The 16,747-nt window shown below is 43.2% G+C and overlaps 1 protein-coding gene across 1 annotated transcript in view; it reads left to right on the plus strand.

Annotated features, from left to right (window-relative positions):
* The window catches only part of CD38 (CD38 molecule), a 33,104-nt gene extending 23,903 nt beyond the window's left edge, over positions 1–9,201 (plus strand). The window contains exons 3-8 of the mRNA XM_006101511.3: positions 779–914; positions 3,256–3,341; positions 6,295–6,368; positions 8,088–8,180; positions 8,529–8,615; positions 9,138–9,201. Coding sequence (XP_006101573.1) covers positions 779–914; positions 3,256–3,341; positions 6,295–6,368; positions 8,088–8,180; positions 8,529–8,615; positions 9,138–9,201 — 540 coding nt within the window. The remainder of the gene's footprint in view (positions 1–778; positions 915–3,255; positions 3,342–6,294; positions 6,369–8,087; positions 8,181–8,528; positions 8,616–9,137) is intronic.
* Positions 9,202–16,747: the final 7,546 nt, after the last annotated feature.

The following is a 16,747-nucleotide window of genomic DNA, read 5'->3' on the forward strand; positions in this document are numbered from 1 at the left end:
TCCTCCTCCTCCTCCTCCTCCTCCTCCTCCTCCTCCTCCTCCTCTTCTTCTTCTTCTTCTTCTTCTTCTTCTTCTTCTTCTTCTTCTCCTTCTTCTTCTTCTGGATAAGAGAGAATTGGGAAAGGATACAGGGGGATACTGAGCTCTTTGAGAAACAAAGAACACTTTTCTCCCAAAACAATGCATAGACAAAATTGTTCTGCAGACAAATTTAGAAATCTTGTAACTTCCTAATGTCTCCTCCAGATGTGGTCTGAGTCTATGTTCAGTATAAGATTTTTATCAATGGCTTTAAGACTTTTTTTTTTACTGCAACCCAGAATGATAAGCTCATTTCACACTGTGGCCTAGAACACACACACACACACACACACACACACACACACACACACACACGGAAAGCAGTGATGCACTGAACATCACATAGCCTGGCTAGAAGTATTTCACGGATATTTTCTCTGTTTGTCTTTCATTTAAAAAGATGTGGACTAGGTTTTCTCTTTGCTTACTAAATTGATCTCAGGAGCAGTTTGTGATGCCTGGCTGGTGTTGCTCAGTGGTTGAGTATCAACCTCCTGAACCAAGAGGTCCCCAGTTGGATTCCCAGTCAGGACACATGCCTGGTTTGTGGGCTCTATCCCAATAGGGGGATGCAGGAGGCACTGATGGATGATTCTCTCCGATTGATGTTTCTATCTCTCTATCTCTCTCCCTCTCTCTCTTAAAAAAATCAATAAAAAACATATTTTAAAAATAATGTGTGTTTTTTCTTTCTTAGAGTGTCTTTTGGAGCAAATCAAATCAGCTAGCTCACCTGTACACCAGGGTGCAGCAGGATATGTTCACACTGGAGGACACACTGATGGGCTACATTGCTGACGGCCTCAACTGGTGTGGAGATGCAGGCTCCTCTGGTGAGGATGGGGGCCATTGGGATCATCCAGGGACGGCAGGGTGAAGGAGCCCTGAGTTCTTCTGGGGGCCCTGAAAGGTCAGTGTGGAGGATGGGCCCCAGGTACCCACCCTGATGCCATCTAACCCCCAATGACAACTCAGCCTGATGTAAAGTAGTGTCTTTTTAAAAAAACATTTTTAAATTGATTTCAGAGAGAAAGAGAGAGAGAGAGAAGGAGAGAGAAAGAGAGAAACATCAATGATGAGAGAGAATCATTGATTGCCTGCTTCCTGCACACCCCCAACTGGGGACCACAATTATAACCTGGGAATGTGCCCTGACCGGGAATTGAACTGTGACCTCCTGGTTCATAGGTCGATGCTCAACCACTGAGTCTCCAAGGCTGGGCTGAAATAGTGTTCTTTAGACCAACTCACGTGGTCATTCTTTCTTTTCTACCCCCATCACACTCCCTGAGTCCAGCGCTTTAACACAGTTTTTGCTGGGACTGTTCTAACAGCCTCACTGCCCACTCCTCAGTCAGCCTCCACGATCAGCCTCCACGGCTACCAAGGATTCTTTCCGTCTCTACTCTACAGCCTAAATAGCGATCTTTTGCCTCTGGGATAAGGCCCAGATTCCTCAGCATGGCCTGCCTCTGTCTTTCAGATATCTCATCTTCCAGATCCCCGTCCCCATCCCTCCTGCTCTGGTGGTGCGAGCCTAACCCACCAGGCGGTTTCACACCCCCGGGCCTTTGCACAAACTCTCTGCATGGAGCACCTTCTTCTCTCTCATCTGTCTGAGGACTCTTACTCATCCTTCAAAATCAAGTTCAGCATCAACCTTTCCTAATGGTGCTGCACACCACCCCCAACCCCAGTGGCTCTTTCTCTGATTTATTCGATTGTGCTGGATCCAGGGGTCTCTGGCGACAGGGCTTCTGTCTAATTCATCTCTATCCCCAGGACTTAATGCTCCAGTGCTTGTGCTGGAGAATGAACAGGTAAAGAAAATGTGGCATGTGTGTGTGTGTGTGTGTGTGTGTGTGTGTGTGTGTGTGTGTATATATATATATATAGTGAAACTTTATTCAACCTTAGAATAAAGTCATTTTCAACAGCATGGATGAGTCTGGAGGGCATTCTGCTACATGAAATAAGCCAGTCAGAGAAAGTCAAATACTGCATGGTGTTGTTTATATGTGGAATTAAAAAAAATTGAATTCATAAAAACAGAATAGAAAAGTGGTTGCCAGGGGCAGGGGGTGGGGAAATATGGACAGGCCGGTAAAATGGTGCAAACTTCCACTTATGAGATGAGGAAGATCCAAGACCTAGTGTACAGCATGGTGGTGATTGTGGATAATACTGTAGAAGCATAGCTGAAATTTTCTGAGAGAAGAACCTACCTGTTCTCTCACAGAGATACTCGCATAGATAAATGTGTGAGCTGATGGATGTGTTAGTTAACTCCAAGTGGGGAAATCTTTTCACAATGTACATATGTATATCAAACCATCGCATTGTACACTTTAAAATCTTACTATCATACTTGTCAATTATATGTCAAAAATAACTAGAAGATGTTGTGTACGAAGGCAGATATCCTCGGGAAAAGTGACATAGAAACTGTGTTCATGCTCTGAGTCTATTGTATCTCATAGAGGCTTGAGCCTGTCTTTGTTTTAAAAAATATGTTTTTATTGATTTTTAGAGAGATAGATAGAAACATTGTTGAGAGAGAATCATCAATTGGCTGCCTTCTGCACACCTCCTACTGGGCATTGAGCCCACAATCCAGGCATGTGCCCTGTCCAGGAATTGAACAAGTGACCTCTTAGTTCATGGGTCGATGCTCAACCACTGAGCCACACTGGCTGGGTAGCCTGAGCCTGCCTCGATGGTGAGAGTGTAGAAAGACTCTGAGGCCATCTGACCCTAAGGTGTGGGTCTAGGGAGGAGGAGAGGAAAGCTGTGGGCAGGAGAGCGTTGGCAGGAAGCAGAGGAGTGGTTGGGGAGAACGGCTGAGGCCCAGCTTTGTGTCCGATTCCTCCTGCACTCTGGGATCATGTTGGGGGCTTGTCTCTGTCAGATGAGCTTTCTCAATTTCCCAGAACGATGACTCAAAGCTGGTCACCGTGTTCCTGTCTGGGGTTTGGAGGGTAAGGTAAGGACTTGGATGGGAGTCAGGGGCACTTAGTTAAATTGGGTCGAGACGTGTCCATTCTCCATCCTCCATCTTGGCAGCAATGCCATTGGATAATGGCTCTTCTTTGACTGAACAGCCAGGGAAGAACGGAGCTTAATTACACCTGTGACTTTCCACTTTAATTATTGTCTACAAACTATGTCTTTTAGAAATGAACTATCAGTCCTGCCCGCACTGGGGGAAAGACTGCATAAACAACCCCAAGTCTGTGTTCTGGGACACGGTGTCCAAAAGGGTGAGTACCAGGCGTGAACTTGGAGAATTTGGGAGACCACGGAATGGAGAGGCCATCTAGCCAGTGGTTCATTTGGATTCTCTTTGGATCACACATCCTTTTAGGAACAGAAGTTTGGGATTCTTTCCTGAGAAAAATGTCCCTGAGTATATTCTAGAAGATTTTTCACACACAATTTTAGGATATGCATGGGGAGCGGGGGGCCCATGGGCTCCAGTAGGAGAATCCCTGGTCTTACCCATTTGTTCTTTGGCTTTGGCTGCCAGGAATCTCCTGCTTGGTTTAATCCTCTGGCCCAGGTCTTGGCCAATCCTAGATTCCTGGACCAGTCTTAGCAATTAGCACCTTCAGAACTTCCTGTGTGCCAGGCACAGTCCTAGGCTTCACATGGATTACAACCTTTCATCCTCACAGGTACCCTCTGAAGTAGGTACCATGAGTATCACACCATTTTACAGATGAGCAAATAGTGCTGCGGGCAAGAAAGCAATCTGCTACATGTCCACAGGGAGTGGCAGGTCTGTGAGTTAATCGCAAATTGTCTAACTCCAGATCCAGAATCCGGCTGGGAAATACTCACCGTCTTCCCTGCCACTTTCTCCCTATTTCTGACTTCACCCTAAGCTACCTTTGTGGCTATTTCTTTTTCTTATAAGTCACTCCTTTGCATGCAAGCAGACTAGGAAAAAATGGGAAAGAAAAGAAGGAAGAAGTGAGGGGAAGAAAAAGAGGGAGAAAGTACAACTACACTACCTACAATTCTCCAAAATTAAATTCAGACACCGAGGAGCTGGGGCAGTGGAAACTCACACTTGTTAATTGCATATTTATGACAAGTCCTGAGCCAGGTGCCTTGCCTATGTCATCCCATTTAGTCCCCACAGTAGGTGCTGAGGGAAGGTTACAGGTGAGGAAATGGAGACTCAGAGGTTAGTGTCTCACCCAAGGCCAATGGGCTAGTAAGGAGATTCAGGTAAACCCTGGTAGAGACAAGGAGATAACCTGGGATTTGAAGTCAGGGGGCCACGTCAATGTGCACAGATCCTTTAACCATCTGTTTGACCTTCAGATTCCTCATTTGTGAAATGGAGATAAAACTGATGCCTACCCCATAGGGTTACTGCAATGTTTAAACAAGATGCTACTATCCTTCTCACTAAGAATGCATTCCTTTAATGCATATTTGTTGAGTACCTACTGTGTGCTGTGACAAACCAGAGGCACTGTGTAGGTTTTGTTGTTTTTCTTGGGGGGGGGGAGTTCCTTGCTTTTCCTGAGAAAAGTGTCTATTTTATCATTCTATGACATGTTTTGGGGCAGTGCTGCTGCTAAAAACTTTTAAAGTCAAGTCACATGTTGTATGTGGCAAACGCCTGCTTGTGTTCCCCATAGTGTCCTTGGAGCTAGGAGCAGAGTGGTGAAGGGGATCGAGGTGCACCCTACCATTGTGAGCTACCCTGGGACTGCGCCTTTATCTTGGCCAAATGCTTGCTCACAGATGTAGGTACATAGCCTTCTTTTATTAGAGTAGATCCTTTCTTTTTCTGACAAAAGAGGCAGTGCTTCTTGGGTTTGAATCCCCATTCCACTTTCTCGCTTCCAAGTAACCTTAGGGTAAATGGACTCAACGCTTCCTTCCCAGGGCTCTGAGGATTGCATAGCATTGCAGGTCAGTGTTTGGCATCAACCCTGTGAGCACTCAGTCGAGTTAGCACTTGTGATTGACATTAATTGGGCCTCTGTCTTCTGCTCATCACCCCCAACAGAAAGATGGAAGCCACAGTGGGTTTTCACAGTTCCATTTCAAATTGCATAGTGGTATTTTATTACCAGTAGATGAAAGGCCAGATTTCTTGGCAAAGCCTTCCATAAAGGAACTTATCTATCCAACTTCAAAATCCACTGAAGTTGCCCCCAAAACACCACTGTTCTCCCAAGTCCACCGGCCTTTCTGTTCGCAGCTGCCTCAGTCTTTGCCAGGGGAAACCCTATTCATCCTTCAGCTTTTGTCACCCTATGTTATGTTTTTTTGTTTTTGTTTTTTATATTTCTTTCCTAATCTCCATCACAGTGTTTGGACTTTTTAAAAAAATTTTATCTTTATTGTTGAAAGTATTACAGATGTCTCTCTCCCCCACACCCCCCACACCCCATTGACTCCTTCCACCCCACTCCTACATGTTTGGACTTCTCCCTTCCTCTTTCCCCCCCCTACATATTTCCACAGTGCTCCAAGGCTTCCGGGCTGAGCAGCAAGCAGACAGCCAGGCTCGCAGCTCTCAAAGAGCTCTCAGTAGCAGTGGCCAAGCCTACAGGAAGCTCATCCTCACCACGAGCCAGTCCCAGGGGATGGGCTTCCTGGAGGAAACACACAGATTGCTTGTTTTGTTCATATTATTTCCTCCAGTTCCTAGCAAGGAGTCCAGCTGAATGTTGCATGAGGAAACAAAACTCTTTGCTTAATAATATTCATTCATTCATTCATTCATTCATTCATACATTCCGCATTTCTCTTTGTGCCTGTGCGGGCCTCAGTGTCGCCTTTCTTGGTGTCCCCATTCCCCTTACCCCTGGATCGGCCACCCAGCTCCCTAAGTGAAATGCACAATGTCTACAGTTTATGGCACCAGGAAAGCACTTTTCTCTTCCTCCTCCAGCAATGTTCCTCTTACTCAGCTGAACCTCTGAGCCACCTACATATTTAGTAACAATGGTGTTGAACTTCATGTGCAAACACAGATGAGAGCAACTGCTTCCAGAACTCTTCCGTGTAGCATAAGCCTCCAGTCATTGGGCTGAAAGCACATAGACCTGGGAATGCTGAGCTGGAGCCATCCAGGGTACCTTCCCCCCCTTAACCACCAGCGCTGAGAACTGTTTTGGGTGCAACTGCTGGGGCTTGCTGATTACGTTTACATGCTGAGGAATTGTGGGTTTTCTTTTTCTCTTTAAGTTTGCAGAAAATGCCTGTGGTGTGGTGCAGGTGGTGCTCAATGGGTCCATCAGTAACACCTTTGATAAAAACAGGTATTGGGGGAGGAGGGTGATGGGAGCTGGAAGAGGGTGTAGGGAGGATAAATGGTGATGGGGGAAAAAGCAGGTACTTATTTCTTTGCATTCTATTTGCAAGGGTTAGCACAGCCTCCTATTAGATAGTTTGTCTATAGGAAAATATACTTTTCCAGTTTAAGGTTAGTCCTGAAGTTTTGGGCCAAAAAAAAGGTAAAATTTTTATATTCTATGGAGAGATTTTTCTTTCTAAGTAAAAATTTTTTTGTCCTTGAGCTGTGTCCAGCTCCTCCTCTTGGCTTTTTGAAGTCTGATGGAATGTTCTCAGCTCTCTCCTCCATTACACTCCATGCTGCCCATTTCCTGCCTTTGTTCACGCTGTTCCCCCACCTGACCTGCCCCCTTGGTCCTTCTGCCTATTTGAATCCTCACCAGCCACGAAGATCTGCCCTTACCCCTGTTTCCTCCATGAACACGTCCAGTACCAGTCCAGCACCACAACTATTGGGAACATCAGGAGCCGTGCTGTGCTCTGGCCCTTCACTATCTCCTTGTCGTCAGCACCTCAGTTAAAGGCGGGACTCCAAGAGGCCATCACGTATTACTTAGGGGACTTTATGCAGGCACTTAACCTCTTTGAGCCCCTGTAGTGTGTACCTGCAGAGGTGGTGGTGCTAGGAAGATGAGCGGAGACAGTGTGTGAAAAATGATGAGCTCTGTGCTGACAGAGAGAAGGTGCACAATGAGTATCAGCTATTATTCTCTCATTTAATCCACACCATTGACACATCAATACCTTCCTCCTCTGCTGCCTCCCATTCTTACAGTTTTCACCACTTGGATTACCTTTTCAGTCTTCGTTCTCCAATCTTTCCTGGGATAAGGCTGGATTGAGAGGAGGGACCACTCTAGGAGCCCCAAATTAAGTTCCCTTCTCTCCTGTTTTAATATTTAATTCTATGAAGAAGATTTGTCCTTTTGTCTTCTGCTTTTGACCTCAACCTTGTGGGCTTTTGGATGAAAGTGCTAACATTCCAGAATTTTATAATCTGGTATGAGCGACCTAAGTACTTGCAATGGGTGTGGCAGGTGTCAGAGGCTAATGGGGAGGGGTTTAGAAGTGGTGTTAGAGCAGGACATCAGGGTCTTTCTTTCTTTCTTTTAATGTATTTTGATTTATTTCAGAGAGGAAGGGAGAGGGAGAAGAGAGATAGAAACATCAATGATGAGAGAGAATCATTGATCAGTTGCCTTTTGCATGCAACCTGGGCATGTGCCCTTGACTGGAATCAAATACAGGACCCTTCAGTCTGCAGGCCAACACTCTATTCTCTAAGCCAAACCAGCTAGGGTGCCAGTGTCTTTCAAAGCTGTGCTCCAACTTACCTGAGCATATGGATTGCCTGGGGATTGCCCAGCTGCAGATTCTGGTCCAGCAAGGGGTGGTGGACTGAGATTCTGCCATTTTAACTAGCTCCCAGGTGATGTCATTGTGTTGGTTTAAGGTCCAGTCTTGGGAAAGCAAGTACTTAAAGAATCAACATCAATGTCCAGATAAGGAATCTCATTTTGATAATCTTATCCACTGGGGGTCATGCTGAAAGAGTAAAGGTGGCATCAGTCCCAGAGGGTGGGTTCTAACCAATGGCACCCTACCTGCTGGCTTTTCACAGGGGCTAGGGGTGCCTGAAGTATTCAGTTTGGGGTCAACAATGTTCTTTGTCTCTTCTATCTTAGCACTTTTGGACGTGTGGAAATCCATAATTTGCATCCAGAGAAAGTTTCTAGACTACAAGCCTGGGTGATGCATGACATTGGAGGAGTTCGCAGGTATATGTTACTACTCTGTACCCATATAGTCTCAGGTTTACTTTAGGAATCGATCAGCAAAACAATCCACAGTCTCAAGAATGCATTGAGGAAAGGCTGGCTCAGGAAATGAATGGGGCCTTATTCTACATTCAGCCCATCCCAACAACCTCTCAATTTTATCTCCATAATAGGTTTCTACCTAGTTTGCACCTTAGGCTCCCCTGCTGACCTGTGAACTCTCAGAGTTGACCTCTGCTTCACCTCTTTATCCCAGAGCTTTGTGCAAGGCCTGCTACCTAGAAGAAAATGACTCAGGAGATGTTTGCAAGATCTTGTTATTTTAACATTTTCTTCTTTCTTTCCCAGTCACTCATGCTCGAGTCCTCTCATAAATGATTTGAAATTTATATTAAGCCAGAGGAAGATTTCATTTACCTGCCAGGATGACTACAGGTAATTGATTTGTTCTTGAAGAAGAAATAGCCATCTTGCCATCTATAGGCATCTTCCCTCGGGCCTTGATGGCAATCTGGGATGGTGACCGATGGTGATCTCTTCCTTCCTCTCTCCATCCCCTGCTTAGCCCTTAGGTGTCCCCAGCTAGTGACCTTCTGAAGAAAACGGGTTGCTGCTTTTGCTGTTTCTTGATCATCAGCTGACATTCATAGCCCTTGTCTGTGCCATGCCAGAGCCAAACATTCATTTTCACCTCCACGTATCATCATCGAACATCCCTTCTCAGTATCTATTTTTATGACTTAACAAGTGAAATGAAGCTAAACTGGCCCCACTTTAAGTCACTCACTCCTCAACATGAGCTTTCTCCATGTTGTCGCCGGAGGAGAGGAACTTGTATGGATGCTAAGTGATCAACTCATACCTTTGTTGCTAACAAAGGGGCTTCTTTCCTTGATGAATTGAGTGGTAGATGTATTGCTCTGCCTCTAGATCTCTTTTTTTGCTCTCTTGTCACAGGCCTATCAAGTTTCTTCAGTGTGTGAAAAATCCTGACCATTCGTCTTGCAGTTCTATAATATGAGCCATCGGCACGGTGCTTTACAATCTTTGAGCCCTTGTGGTGTACATGGCTGTGTGTGACTCAGGAGACACGCTGATGGAAAGCTGAGGATTTGGAGGATCTTCTGTCATCATGTCATACCAGAGATGGAAGCATTTCCCCCCAAAGTCTTAAAATAGCTTGTTATTGGCATAGTTTTTATTTTGATCTTTTAACATTCAAGAAAAGATTAATTATTATATAAAATAAAAATGAAATTTTTATGTTATTTTAATTTTCATATGATGCTTTTATGTTGTTTATATGTTGGACAGAATACGACTCTGTCTGGAAATAACATTTCCCAAAGACTATCAGGAGCTTCCAGGTTCTTCAGGAGGGCAATAACAGTTTGGAAGCCTCTTAGTCAAGAAGAACACTCAAAATTACCCCACAGACTGGTCAGGCACAGAAGTCGTTCTTGTCCTGAGGACACTCGGCTGTCACTTTGCCACTGTGAGATGTGGCCACTGCTGCTTCCGGGAATAGCAGTAACCAGAGTAGATGGTTCATGGTGATGGGACATGAAGTATGGCCCCTACCTCAGACTCATCAGCCTCAGGTCCATGGCTGCACAGTTCCACCTGCCACAAAGGACCTGGAACATGGAAAGTGCTTAGAACAGAGTTCAGAGCTCAGTTTTTCTACCTGTGAAATGGAGGTGATGACAGTACTGACCTCTGGATTGTCTTGAGCATTTGAGCAAGATGCTAGAAGTATAAATCTCAGAATTGCACTTGATATTAGGAAGAGCTCTGTTAAAGTTAGTTTTTTAATTTAAAAAAATGTTGGAACCTGTTTTTATTCCTGAGAAAATTCCTTGACTAGCCTACTTGTTTAGAAGCGGAGGCCCTCGGAGTAATGGAGATGGGAAGGTTTTGCCCTCTTGACAATCAGCAGGGTCAGACACACTCTCACAAAAGGCTTGAATAGTCTTGGATGGTTAGAACTTGCCCACCTGTGAGGACTGAATAAGGTATCCTCCTGAAATCTTTAACTAAGAGCTGGCTCCCATCTCAAGATTAACATTGACAATGGTATTAAGAGGTGATGCCCCTCACCCCACCCCTTGCCACCAAATCTAAGGATTTAATGTTTGTAATTGTCATTCTGTAGCCACCATGAGTTCAACAACTTCCCCTGGCATTGCCGATCTAAGCCCTGCTTGATGACCAGGGCCCACCACTCTGGTGACAGTAAAGGTGTGCATATCCCTTAGTAGAATGAAATCAGAAGACACAATGTGTCGGAAGTACCACTTCACTCCAGTGTAATCAGTGCACTGAAAGATCAGTGGGGAAGGGTGAGACTGAGAAGGAATGGGGTAGCTAACCCAAGTCTTCGATACAAGAACAAATCTCCCTTTGTGAATACTACTTAATAATCAGTTCAGTCTCCACAGAGTTGCCTTCCAGAGAATTTCCCTGAAGTGGCAGAATAATCAGATCCAAGTTGACTGCTGGAAGAAGAGAGGCCCCTTTGGAGCCACTAAGTCTCAGATCACTCTTGATTGCTCAGCATTAATGACTTTGGCCCATAGAACTCAGAGCTTCTCCAAGCACAGATTGCTTGGACCAGTGAGGCAGGAGGAAGTGGTCATGGGTGTCCTTCCTGCTTTCAGCTTCTAGAACATGGGAGGAGTCATTGGGTCAGTGCTGTCAGACTGGATTGCTTTAAAAATGTGTTGTTTTTGCCCTGACTGGTTTGGCTCAGTGGATAGAGCGTCGGCCTGCAGACTGAAGGGTCCCGGGTTCGATTCTGGTCAGGGGCATGTACCTTGGTTGCGGACACATCCCCAGTGGGGAGTGTACAGGAAGCAGCTGGATTGATATTTCTCTCTCATCAATGTTTCTAGCTCTCTATCCCTCTCCCTTTCTCTCTGTAAAAAATCAATAAAATATATTAAAAAAATAAAAATAAAAATGTGTTGTTTTTTAAGTGTCATCCATGACCATTAACATGTCAAATACTTTCTTGTTAAATTAATAGACATTTATGTAATAATTTATTACAGAATCATGAAAGAATTATAGAACGTTATTGCTACAGAGCAGTAACTCAACCTCTTCTCTTGGCAAGTGAAGAAGCGGAATCTCTCTCCTGGGAGTCCTTAGAGGGTGGGTGCTGAGTGGTTGGCAGTAGCTTAAGAGTCAAGATTTTCCTCACTCGATGTCACTCTTTCACATCACAAAGCTTAAGACCTCACAAACAGGAGAGGTGGAGATGACTGGTTCTTGCTTGGTATTTATTATTTTCTTGTTCTTCTTGTTAAATAAACAGTAATCATCAACTCCCCATTGTAAACTAGAAACCTGGTTTCCAGCCCACAGAATACATTCTCAGCTCTATAGTACGGACTGGCCAATGGGATGTGAGTATGCATGATTCATACAATTGCTTGGTTATTTTTAAAGACAGAGACACTACCCTGATTTTCCCCTTTCCCTTCCCTTTGCTGAACAATAATGCAACTCCAGTAGCAGCCTGAGACCTCAAGATGAAGCCAGAGCTTGTGGATGGCAAATCTGACTGGTCATAGAGAAGACTTCTTCGTCCCTTCCCCATCCTGAGTCACGGTCACCCAGACTTGACCTGTTTTCTTCATTACTTTATCCTTCACCCCAGGCATGTGTTTCCATGACACCCTGTTTTATTCTTGCCTCTGCATCTCAGCTTCCTCCTCTGGACTTGGCTTTGCTGGCCTCTTCAGCCTCACTATAAAATGACTTACCGATTATTCATTCAATCACCAATATTAGTTGGTCGTTTTCCTGGATAAAGTCTGATCTTTGAATTGAAGAGAAAGGTCAATGTGTAGTTTTAACAACATGTGATGGAAATACATTTTATCTGAATAAATTGTGTATGGGAATAAAAAGGGTTGGTAGAATTAGGTGGAAATTGCATAGATTATTATAAAGTGTTTGAAATGTAAGTTAACATGATGTTTCCTTTTAATTTAACTCACGTAAGACATTAAATTCATGAGATGTCACAACATTGTGTACACACCTGTATGTTTTGAATCAGAAATGTGAACTTGAATATGAAACTTCAGAACCAAGTAAAGTGTGTTTATCTATATCTTTTATATTCAGCAGCTTTGGGACTTGGGTGCTTTAAGAGTCTTTGAGGGCATAAAATTTAAGGAGACATGCATATTCTGATGCTTAGTCAAGGGAAATTTTCCCATCCAGAAGTTATGTGAGCTTCAGAATCCTCACCTGTAAAGAGAAGACAGTACCTACCCACATACCTGCCAACCTGGCAGCTATAACACTTCCATGCCAGAACACAGTGTAGGCACTAAAAACAAAGTCCTATGGGTCAATTCAAGCTTCCAAAGGTCATGTTCACCTGGATTTGAAGTTCTAAAAGTTGAAGACTTACTTATGGAAGGAGATTGTATAACACCCTGCTTGAAGGGAAGAAAGAGAGAGAAGTGCCGAGTCATGCTCTGTAGAGGTCGTGGTGGAGGTAGGCCCAGATGTCCAGGCAGAAAGAGGAAGCTGTGTGGAAGTGGGGGTAGAAAATGCTGTGTACTCTAGAATTAGGTTCAAATCGCAGCTCTGGCATATGCTGAAGTTTTCAGGGACTATAGGCAAGTCATTTCCTGTCTAGTGCTCAGAGAACACACGTGTAAAATGGGGTTGGTAATGACAGCTACATCCTAGAGATGTTGGGGTACTAAATGGCCTGGTGTACTTACTGTGTTCAGTGCAGGGACTAGTGTGGGGTGAGAAGGCATTAAATAGTCCTTATTATTAGGGAAGGTTAGAAAAACATTACCTAGGATATAAAGTGTGACGGTGGTCTCTAGTAGCTTGTTTTTCATGTTATCCAAGGTTCTTAGTCACATGGAGCATATTCCTAAATGACAAAAAAGATAGGATTCATGACAAAACATTCTACCTGAGTCCTACAGTGAGCAAGTCACATCACCTTTCTGAGCCTCAGTTTTCTTTTACATAAAATGGGAATGACATTTTACTTACCTCACTGAGAGGATCTGAGATCCAATGAGAAAATGCAGGGGGAAAATGTTAGGACAAGCATGGGACAAAGGTGAATTATTGATGTGGTGGTGATGATGATGACAATGACATGAGTTTTTTCAATTATCATCTTGTAATTTGGGGCAAAAATAGAATTTCATAAACCTGGCTCTACTTAAAATGCCCTTATAAAAACTGAGTATGTAAAGGAAACCTATAGCAAATATTCAAGGTCAGTAAAATACCAGAATATTACCTAGCAAAGAATAGCCAGTGTGTAAACAAATATAAGAACTGCCAGCAGAGGGAGGCAGATACTGACACAGGTACAGTAGCCCATTCTTCTCATCCCCAGAGTGGATTTGACAATACAGACGGTGTAGCATCTCTAGGCTGTTGTTTAGCAAAGGGAAGGAAAATTGGGGCAGTGTCTCTGTCTTTAAGAATAACAGGAAATTGCATGAATCATGCACACTCAGACCCCACTGTAGAGCTGAGAATGTATTCTGTGGACAGGAAACCAGGTTTCTAGTTTAAAATGGGAGTTGATGAATTCTGTTTATTTAACAAGAGGAACAAGAAAATAATAAATACTAAGCAAGAGTCAGTCACCTCCACTACTCCTCTTCTATGAATCCCTCCTTGACCACCCCATATATGTTGTACCCCTCCATTCTTCTTACAGCCTTCTGCCCCTTCTCTGCATTAATTTTCTCCTATTAATTAATTTAAAACTTTCATGATACTTCCTGTGTGCTAGATATGATCCTGAGTATTTTAAAAATATCTTGCTTACTTCTTGAAAAAATCCATATGAGATAGGCATTATTTTTATTTGCATTTCATAGAAGAGGGACAGAAAAGTGTGTTGCTTGACCAATGTTCCAGAGTGAATGTTGATGGAGTCTGGCTGTATAAACCCCACTCCTCAGTCTACTCAGCTACCTCTCATTGCACTTAGCGCAGTGGAACACAGAATTTCAGTATTCACTTATTTATTTTCTGTCTCCCTTACTGGAATGCAAGCTGTAAGAGGGCAGGAACTTTGTTAGTTCCTGGTCCCCACCTCCAAGACACAGTTTATAGTAATGGTCTCCTTCTTCTTCGTCTCTGAGCTTTTAGAACAGTGGTTCTCAACCTTCCTAATGCCTCGACCCTTTAATACAGTTCTTCATGTTGTGGTGACCCCCAACCATAAAATTATTTTCGTTGCTACTTCATAACTGTAACTTTGCTACTATTATGAATCATAATGTAAATATCTGATATGCAGGATGTATTTTCATTGTTACAAATTGAACATAATTAAAGCATAGTGATTAATCACAAAAACAATATGTAATTATATATGTGTTTTCCGATGGTCTTAGGCGTCCCCTGTGAAAGGGTCATTCGACCCCCAAAGGGGTCGCGACCCACAGGTTGAGAACTGCTGTTTTAGAAGACAGACCCTCTGTTATTTTCATTACTTAATTACAATACATAGTGCTTATTGTTTGAAACTTGAGTATAACAGATTAAAAAACAAAACTAACTCAGAAAGATTGAAATAAAGCAGATCCTAAAATCAATACAAACAGCAGAAAATTAACCCAACCGTATGTCATATTGATAACTCAACCATCCAGACACAGGGAATTAATTCAAGTCTTATTTGAACATAATACCCACTGTGCAACATTAAGGGCGAAAACCATCACAAATAAATCTTGAACTTTAATTAACAGTAAGTATTAACATTTTTCATGTTTTCTAGGTTAGACCAAATGAGTACATAGAACACGTATACAAAATGGGAGACAGTGAGAAAAATACCGTGGTGTTGGCTTCGAGTTGGTGGGATCGCTATGAACTCATACATATTTGCAGGCGCAAAAATCATTAGCTATTTTGCTGTATTTATTTTAATTCCTCTGACATCATAATTCAACAACCTTTGTTGAATGCTTGCCATATTCCAGACACTGTTCTGAGCACTTCACATGATGAGCTATTTTACTTAATCCTCGCCTGTGCACTGTGCGACATGTACACTTGTTATCAAAGCAATGAGAAGCTTGCCCAAGGTCATGGCAGAGCTGGGTTTTGTCTGACCCCAGAATTGTGCTTATAATCACAATAAGACAAGTTAATATTAAAGCCTTTTAGCCCCATCTTAAAGCACTCTCATTCATTTGTGATGCTGAACAAGATCTGACTTCTGAAATAAATAAGCTTATTGGGGGAAGAATACCCACTGGAATCACTTAATTTATCAATTAAGGTATTTGTGCCATTTGGCATAGAGCATATTCTAAGTTGCCTGGGAGGCAAGAAACCTGGTTTGAGACCCTCCTCTGCCCATCCCAGTTGCACAACCTTGTGCAAGCACACTAGGCTCTCTGCATCTCTTCCTTCTTTTATAAACTAAAGGAGCTGGGCGACACAGAGAAGCACAGACTCAGATGTCTACAGGAGTTCATGGGTGACACAAAAGAGGAAAGTGGCCTGATGACTTGTGTCCTGTCTGTGGTGGCAGTGACCCAATGTTGCCAGGCAGGTGTGTAGGCTTGAGGTCATCTGATCTTGCAACTCCTCAAGAGAAGCCAGAAATACAGACTTATGTGACTTTTCTCAAGTCATAAATTAAGAAAACATGACATTATGACATATCAGTACGTGGCCCTCAAGCCAATACCTTGTGATTTTTAGATCAGATGAACTCTGACGTCCCTTTAAAGACTAGTTGTAGAAAACAAAATGATCTCTTAAATTGTGATGCTCAAATGCAATTGTCTGGTTTATCTTCTCAGAACTTTTCAAGGTTTCATTGGGATAGTGGACAAGTCCTGGGACATCTCTTGGGCCAACACCTTCTTACCTGTAGAATGAAGTGGCCTCTGGGGAAGAGAGAATGGTGCTAATATATATTGAGCACCTGTTAAATGTCAGAGATTTGTCATGAATCATATCAATTGTATTAGTCATATTAGTCAGGATTCACCAGAGAAACAGACCAATAGGATGTATATACACAATCTCTTGGCTGTATTCTGATCTCTCTCTCTCTCTCTCTCTCTCTCTCTCTCTCTCTCTTTCTCTCTCTTCCTTAAACCATAGAGTCTATAAATCATCCATGTGTGGAAAGCAATACTGTTTTAGGGAGATTAGTATAGCAACAGCTTGTAGGATAGTCTGAGGAATCTAGGAAACCCCATAAAAGAGAAAACAATGTAGAAAGCCATTTAGGATCAAGGAAGGTGACCTTGGTTTTGACCACAATCCAAGAGACCAAAGTACCCAGTGCCTCCCCTTCCCCACCACATGCTATCCGATACCCAATTAGCTTCCAGCAATTCATGGTAATAATTTCCACCTTCCCTAATAAGGGAGGCCCAACTTAAGCAATTTTCTAATGAATACTCTATGATTTCTTTGAAAGTGATGAACATTCACTATTTTCCCGGAAGTCTTTGCTGTGATTTTGTTTGTTCCAAGATCAGAGAAAGTTGAAAACACCATTGAAAGGGGTTAACTCTTGGCTTCTCATGACC

The sequence above is a fragment of the Myotis lucifugus genome, unplaced genomic scaffold (genome assembly GCF_000147115.1).
Source record: "Myotis lucifugus unplaced genomic scaffold, Myoluc2.0 scaffold_367, whole genome shotgun sequence".
Lineage (NCBI taxonomy): Eukaryota > Metazoa > Chordata > Mammalia > Chiroptera > Vespertilionidae > Myotis > Myotis lucifugus.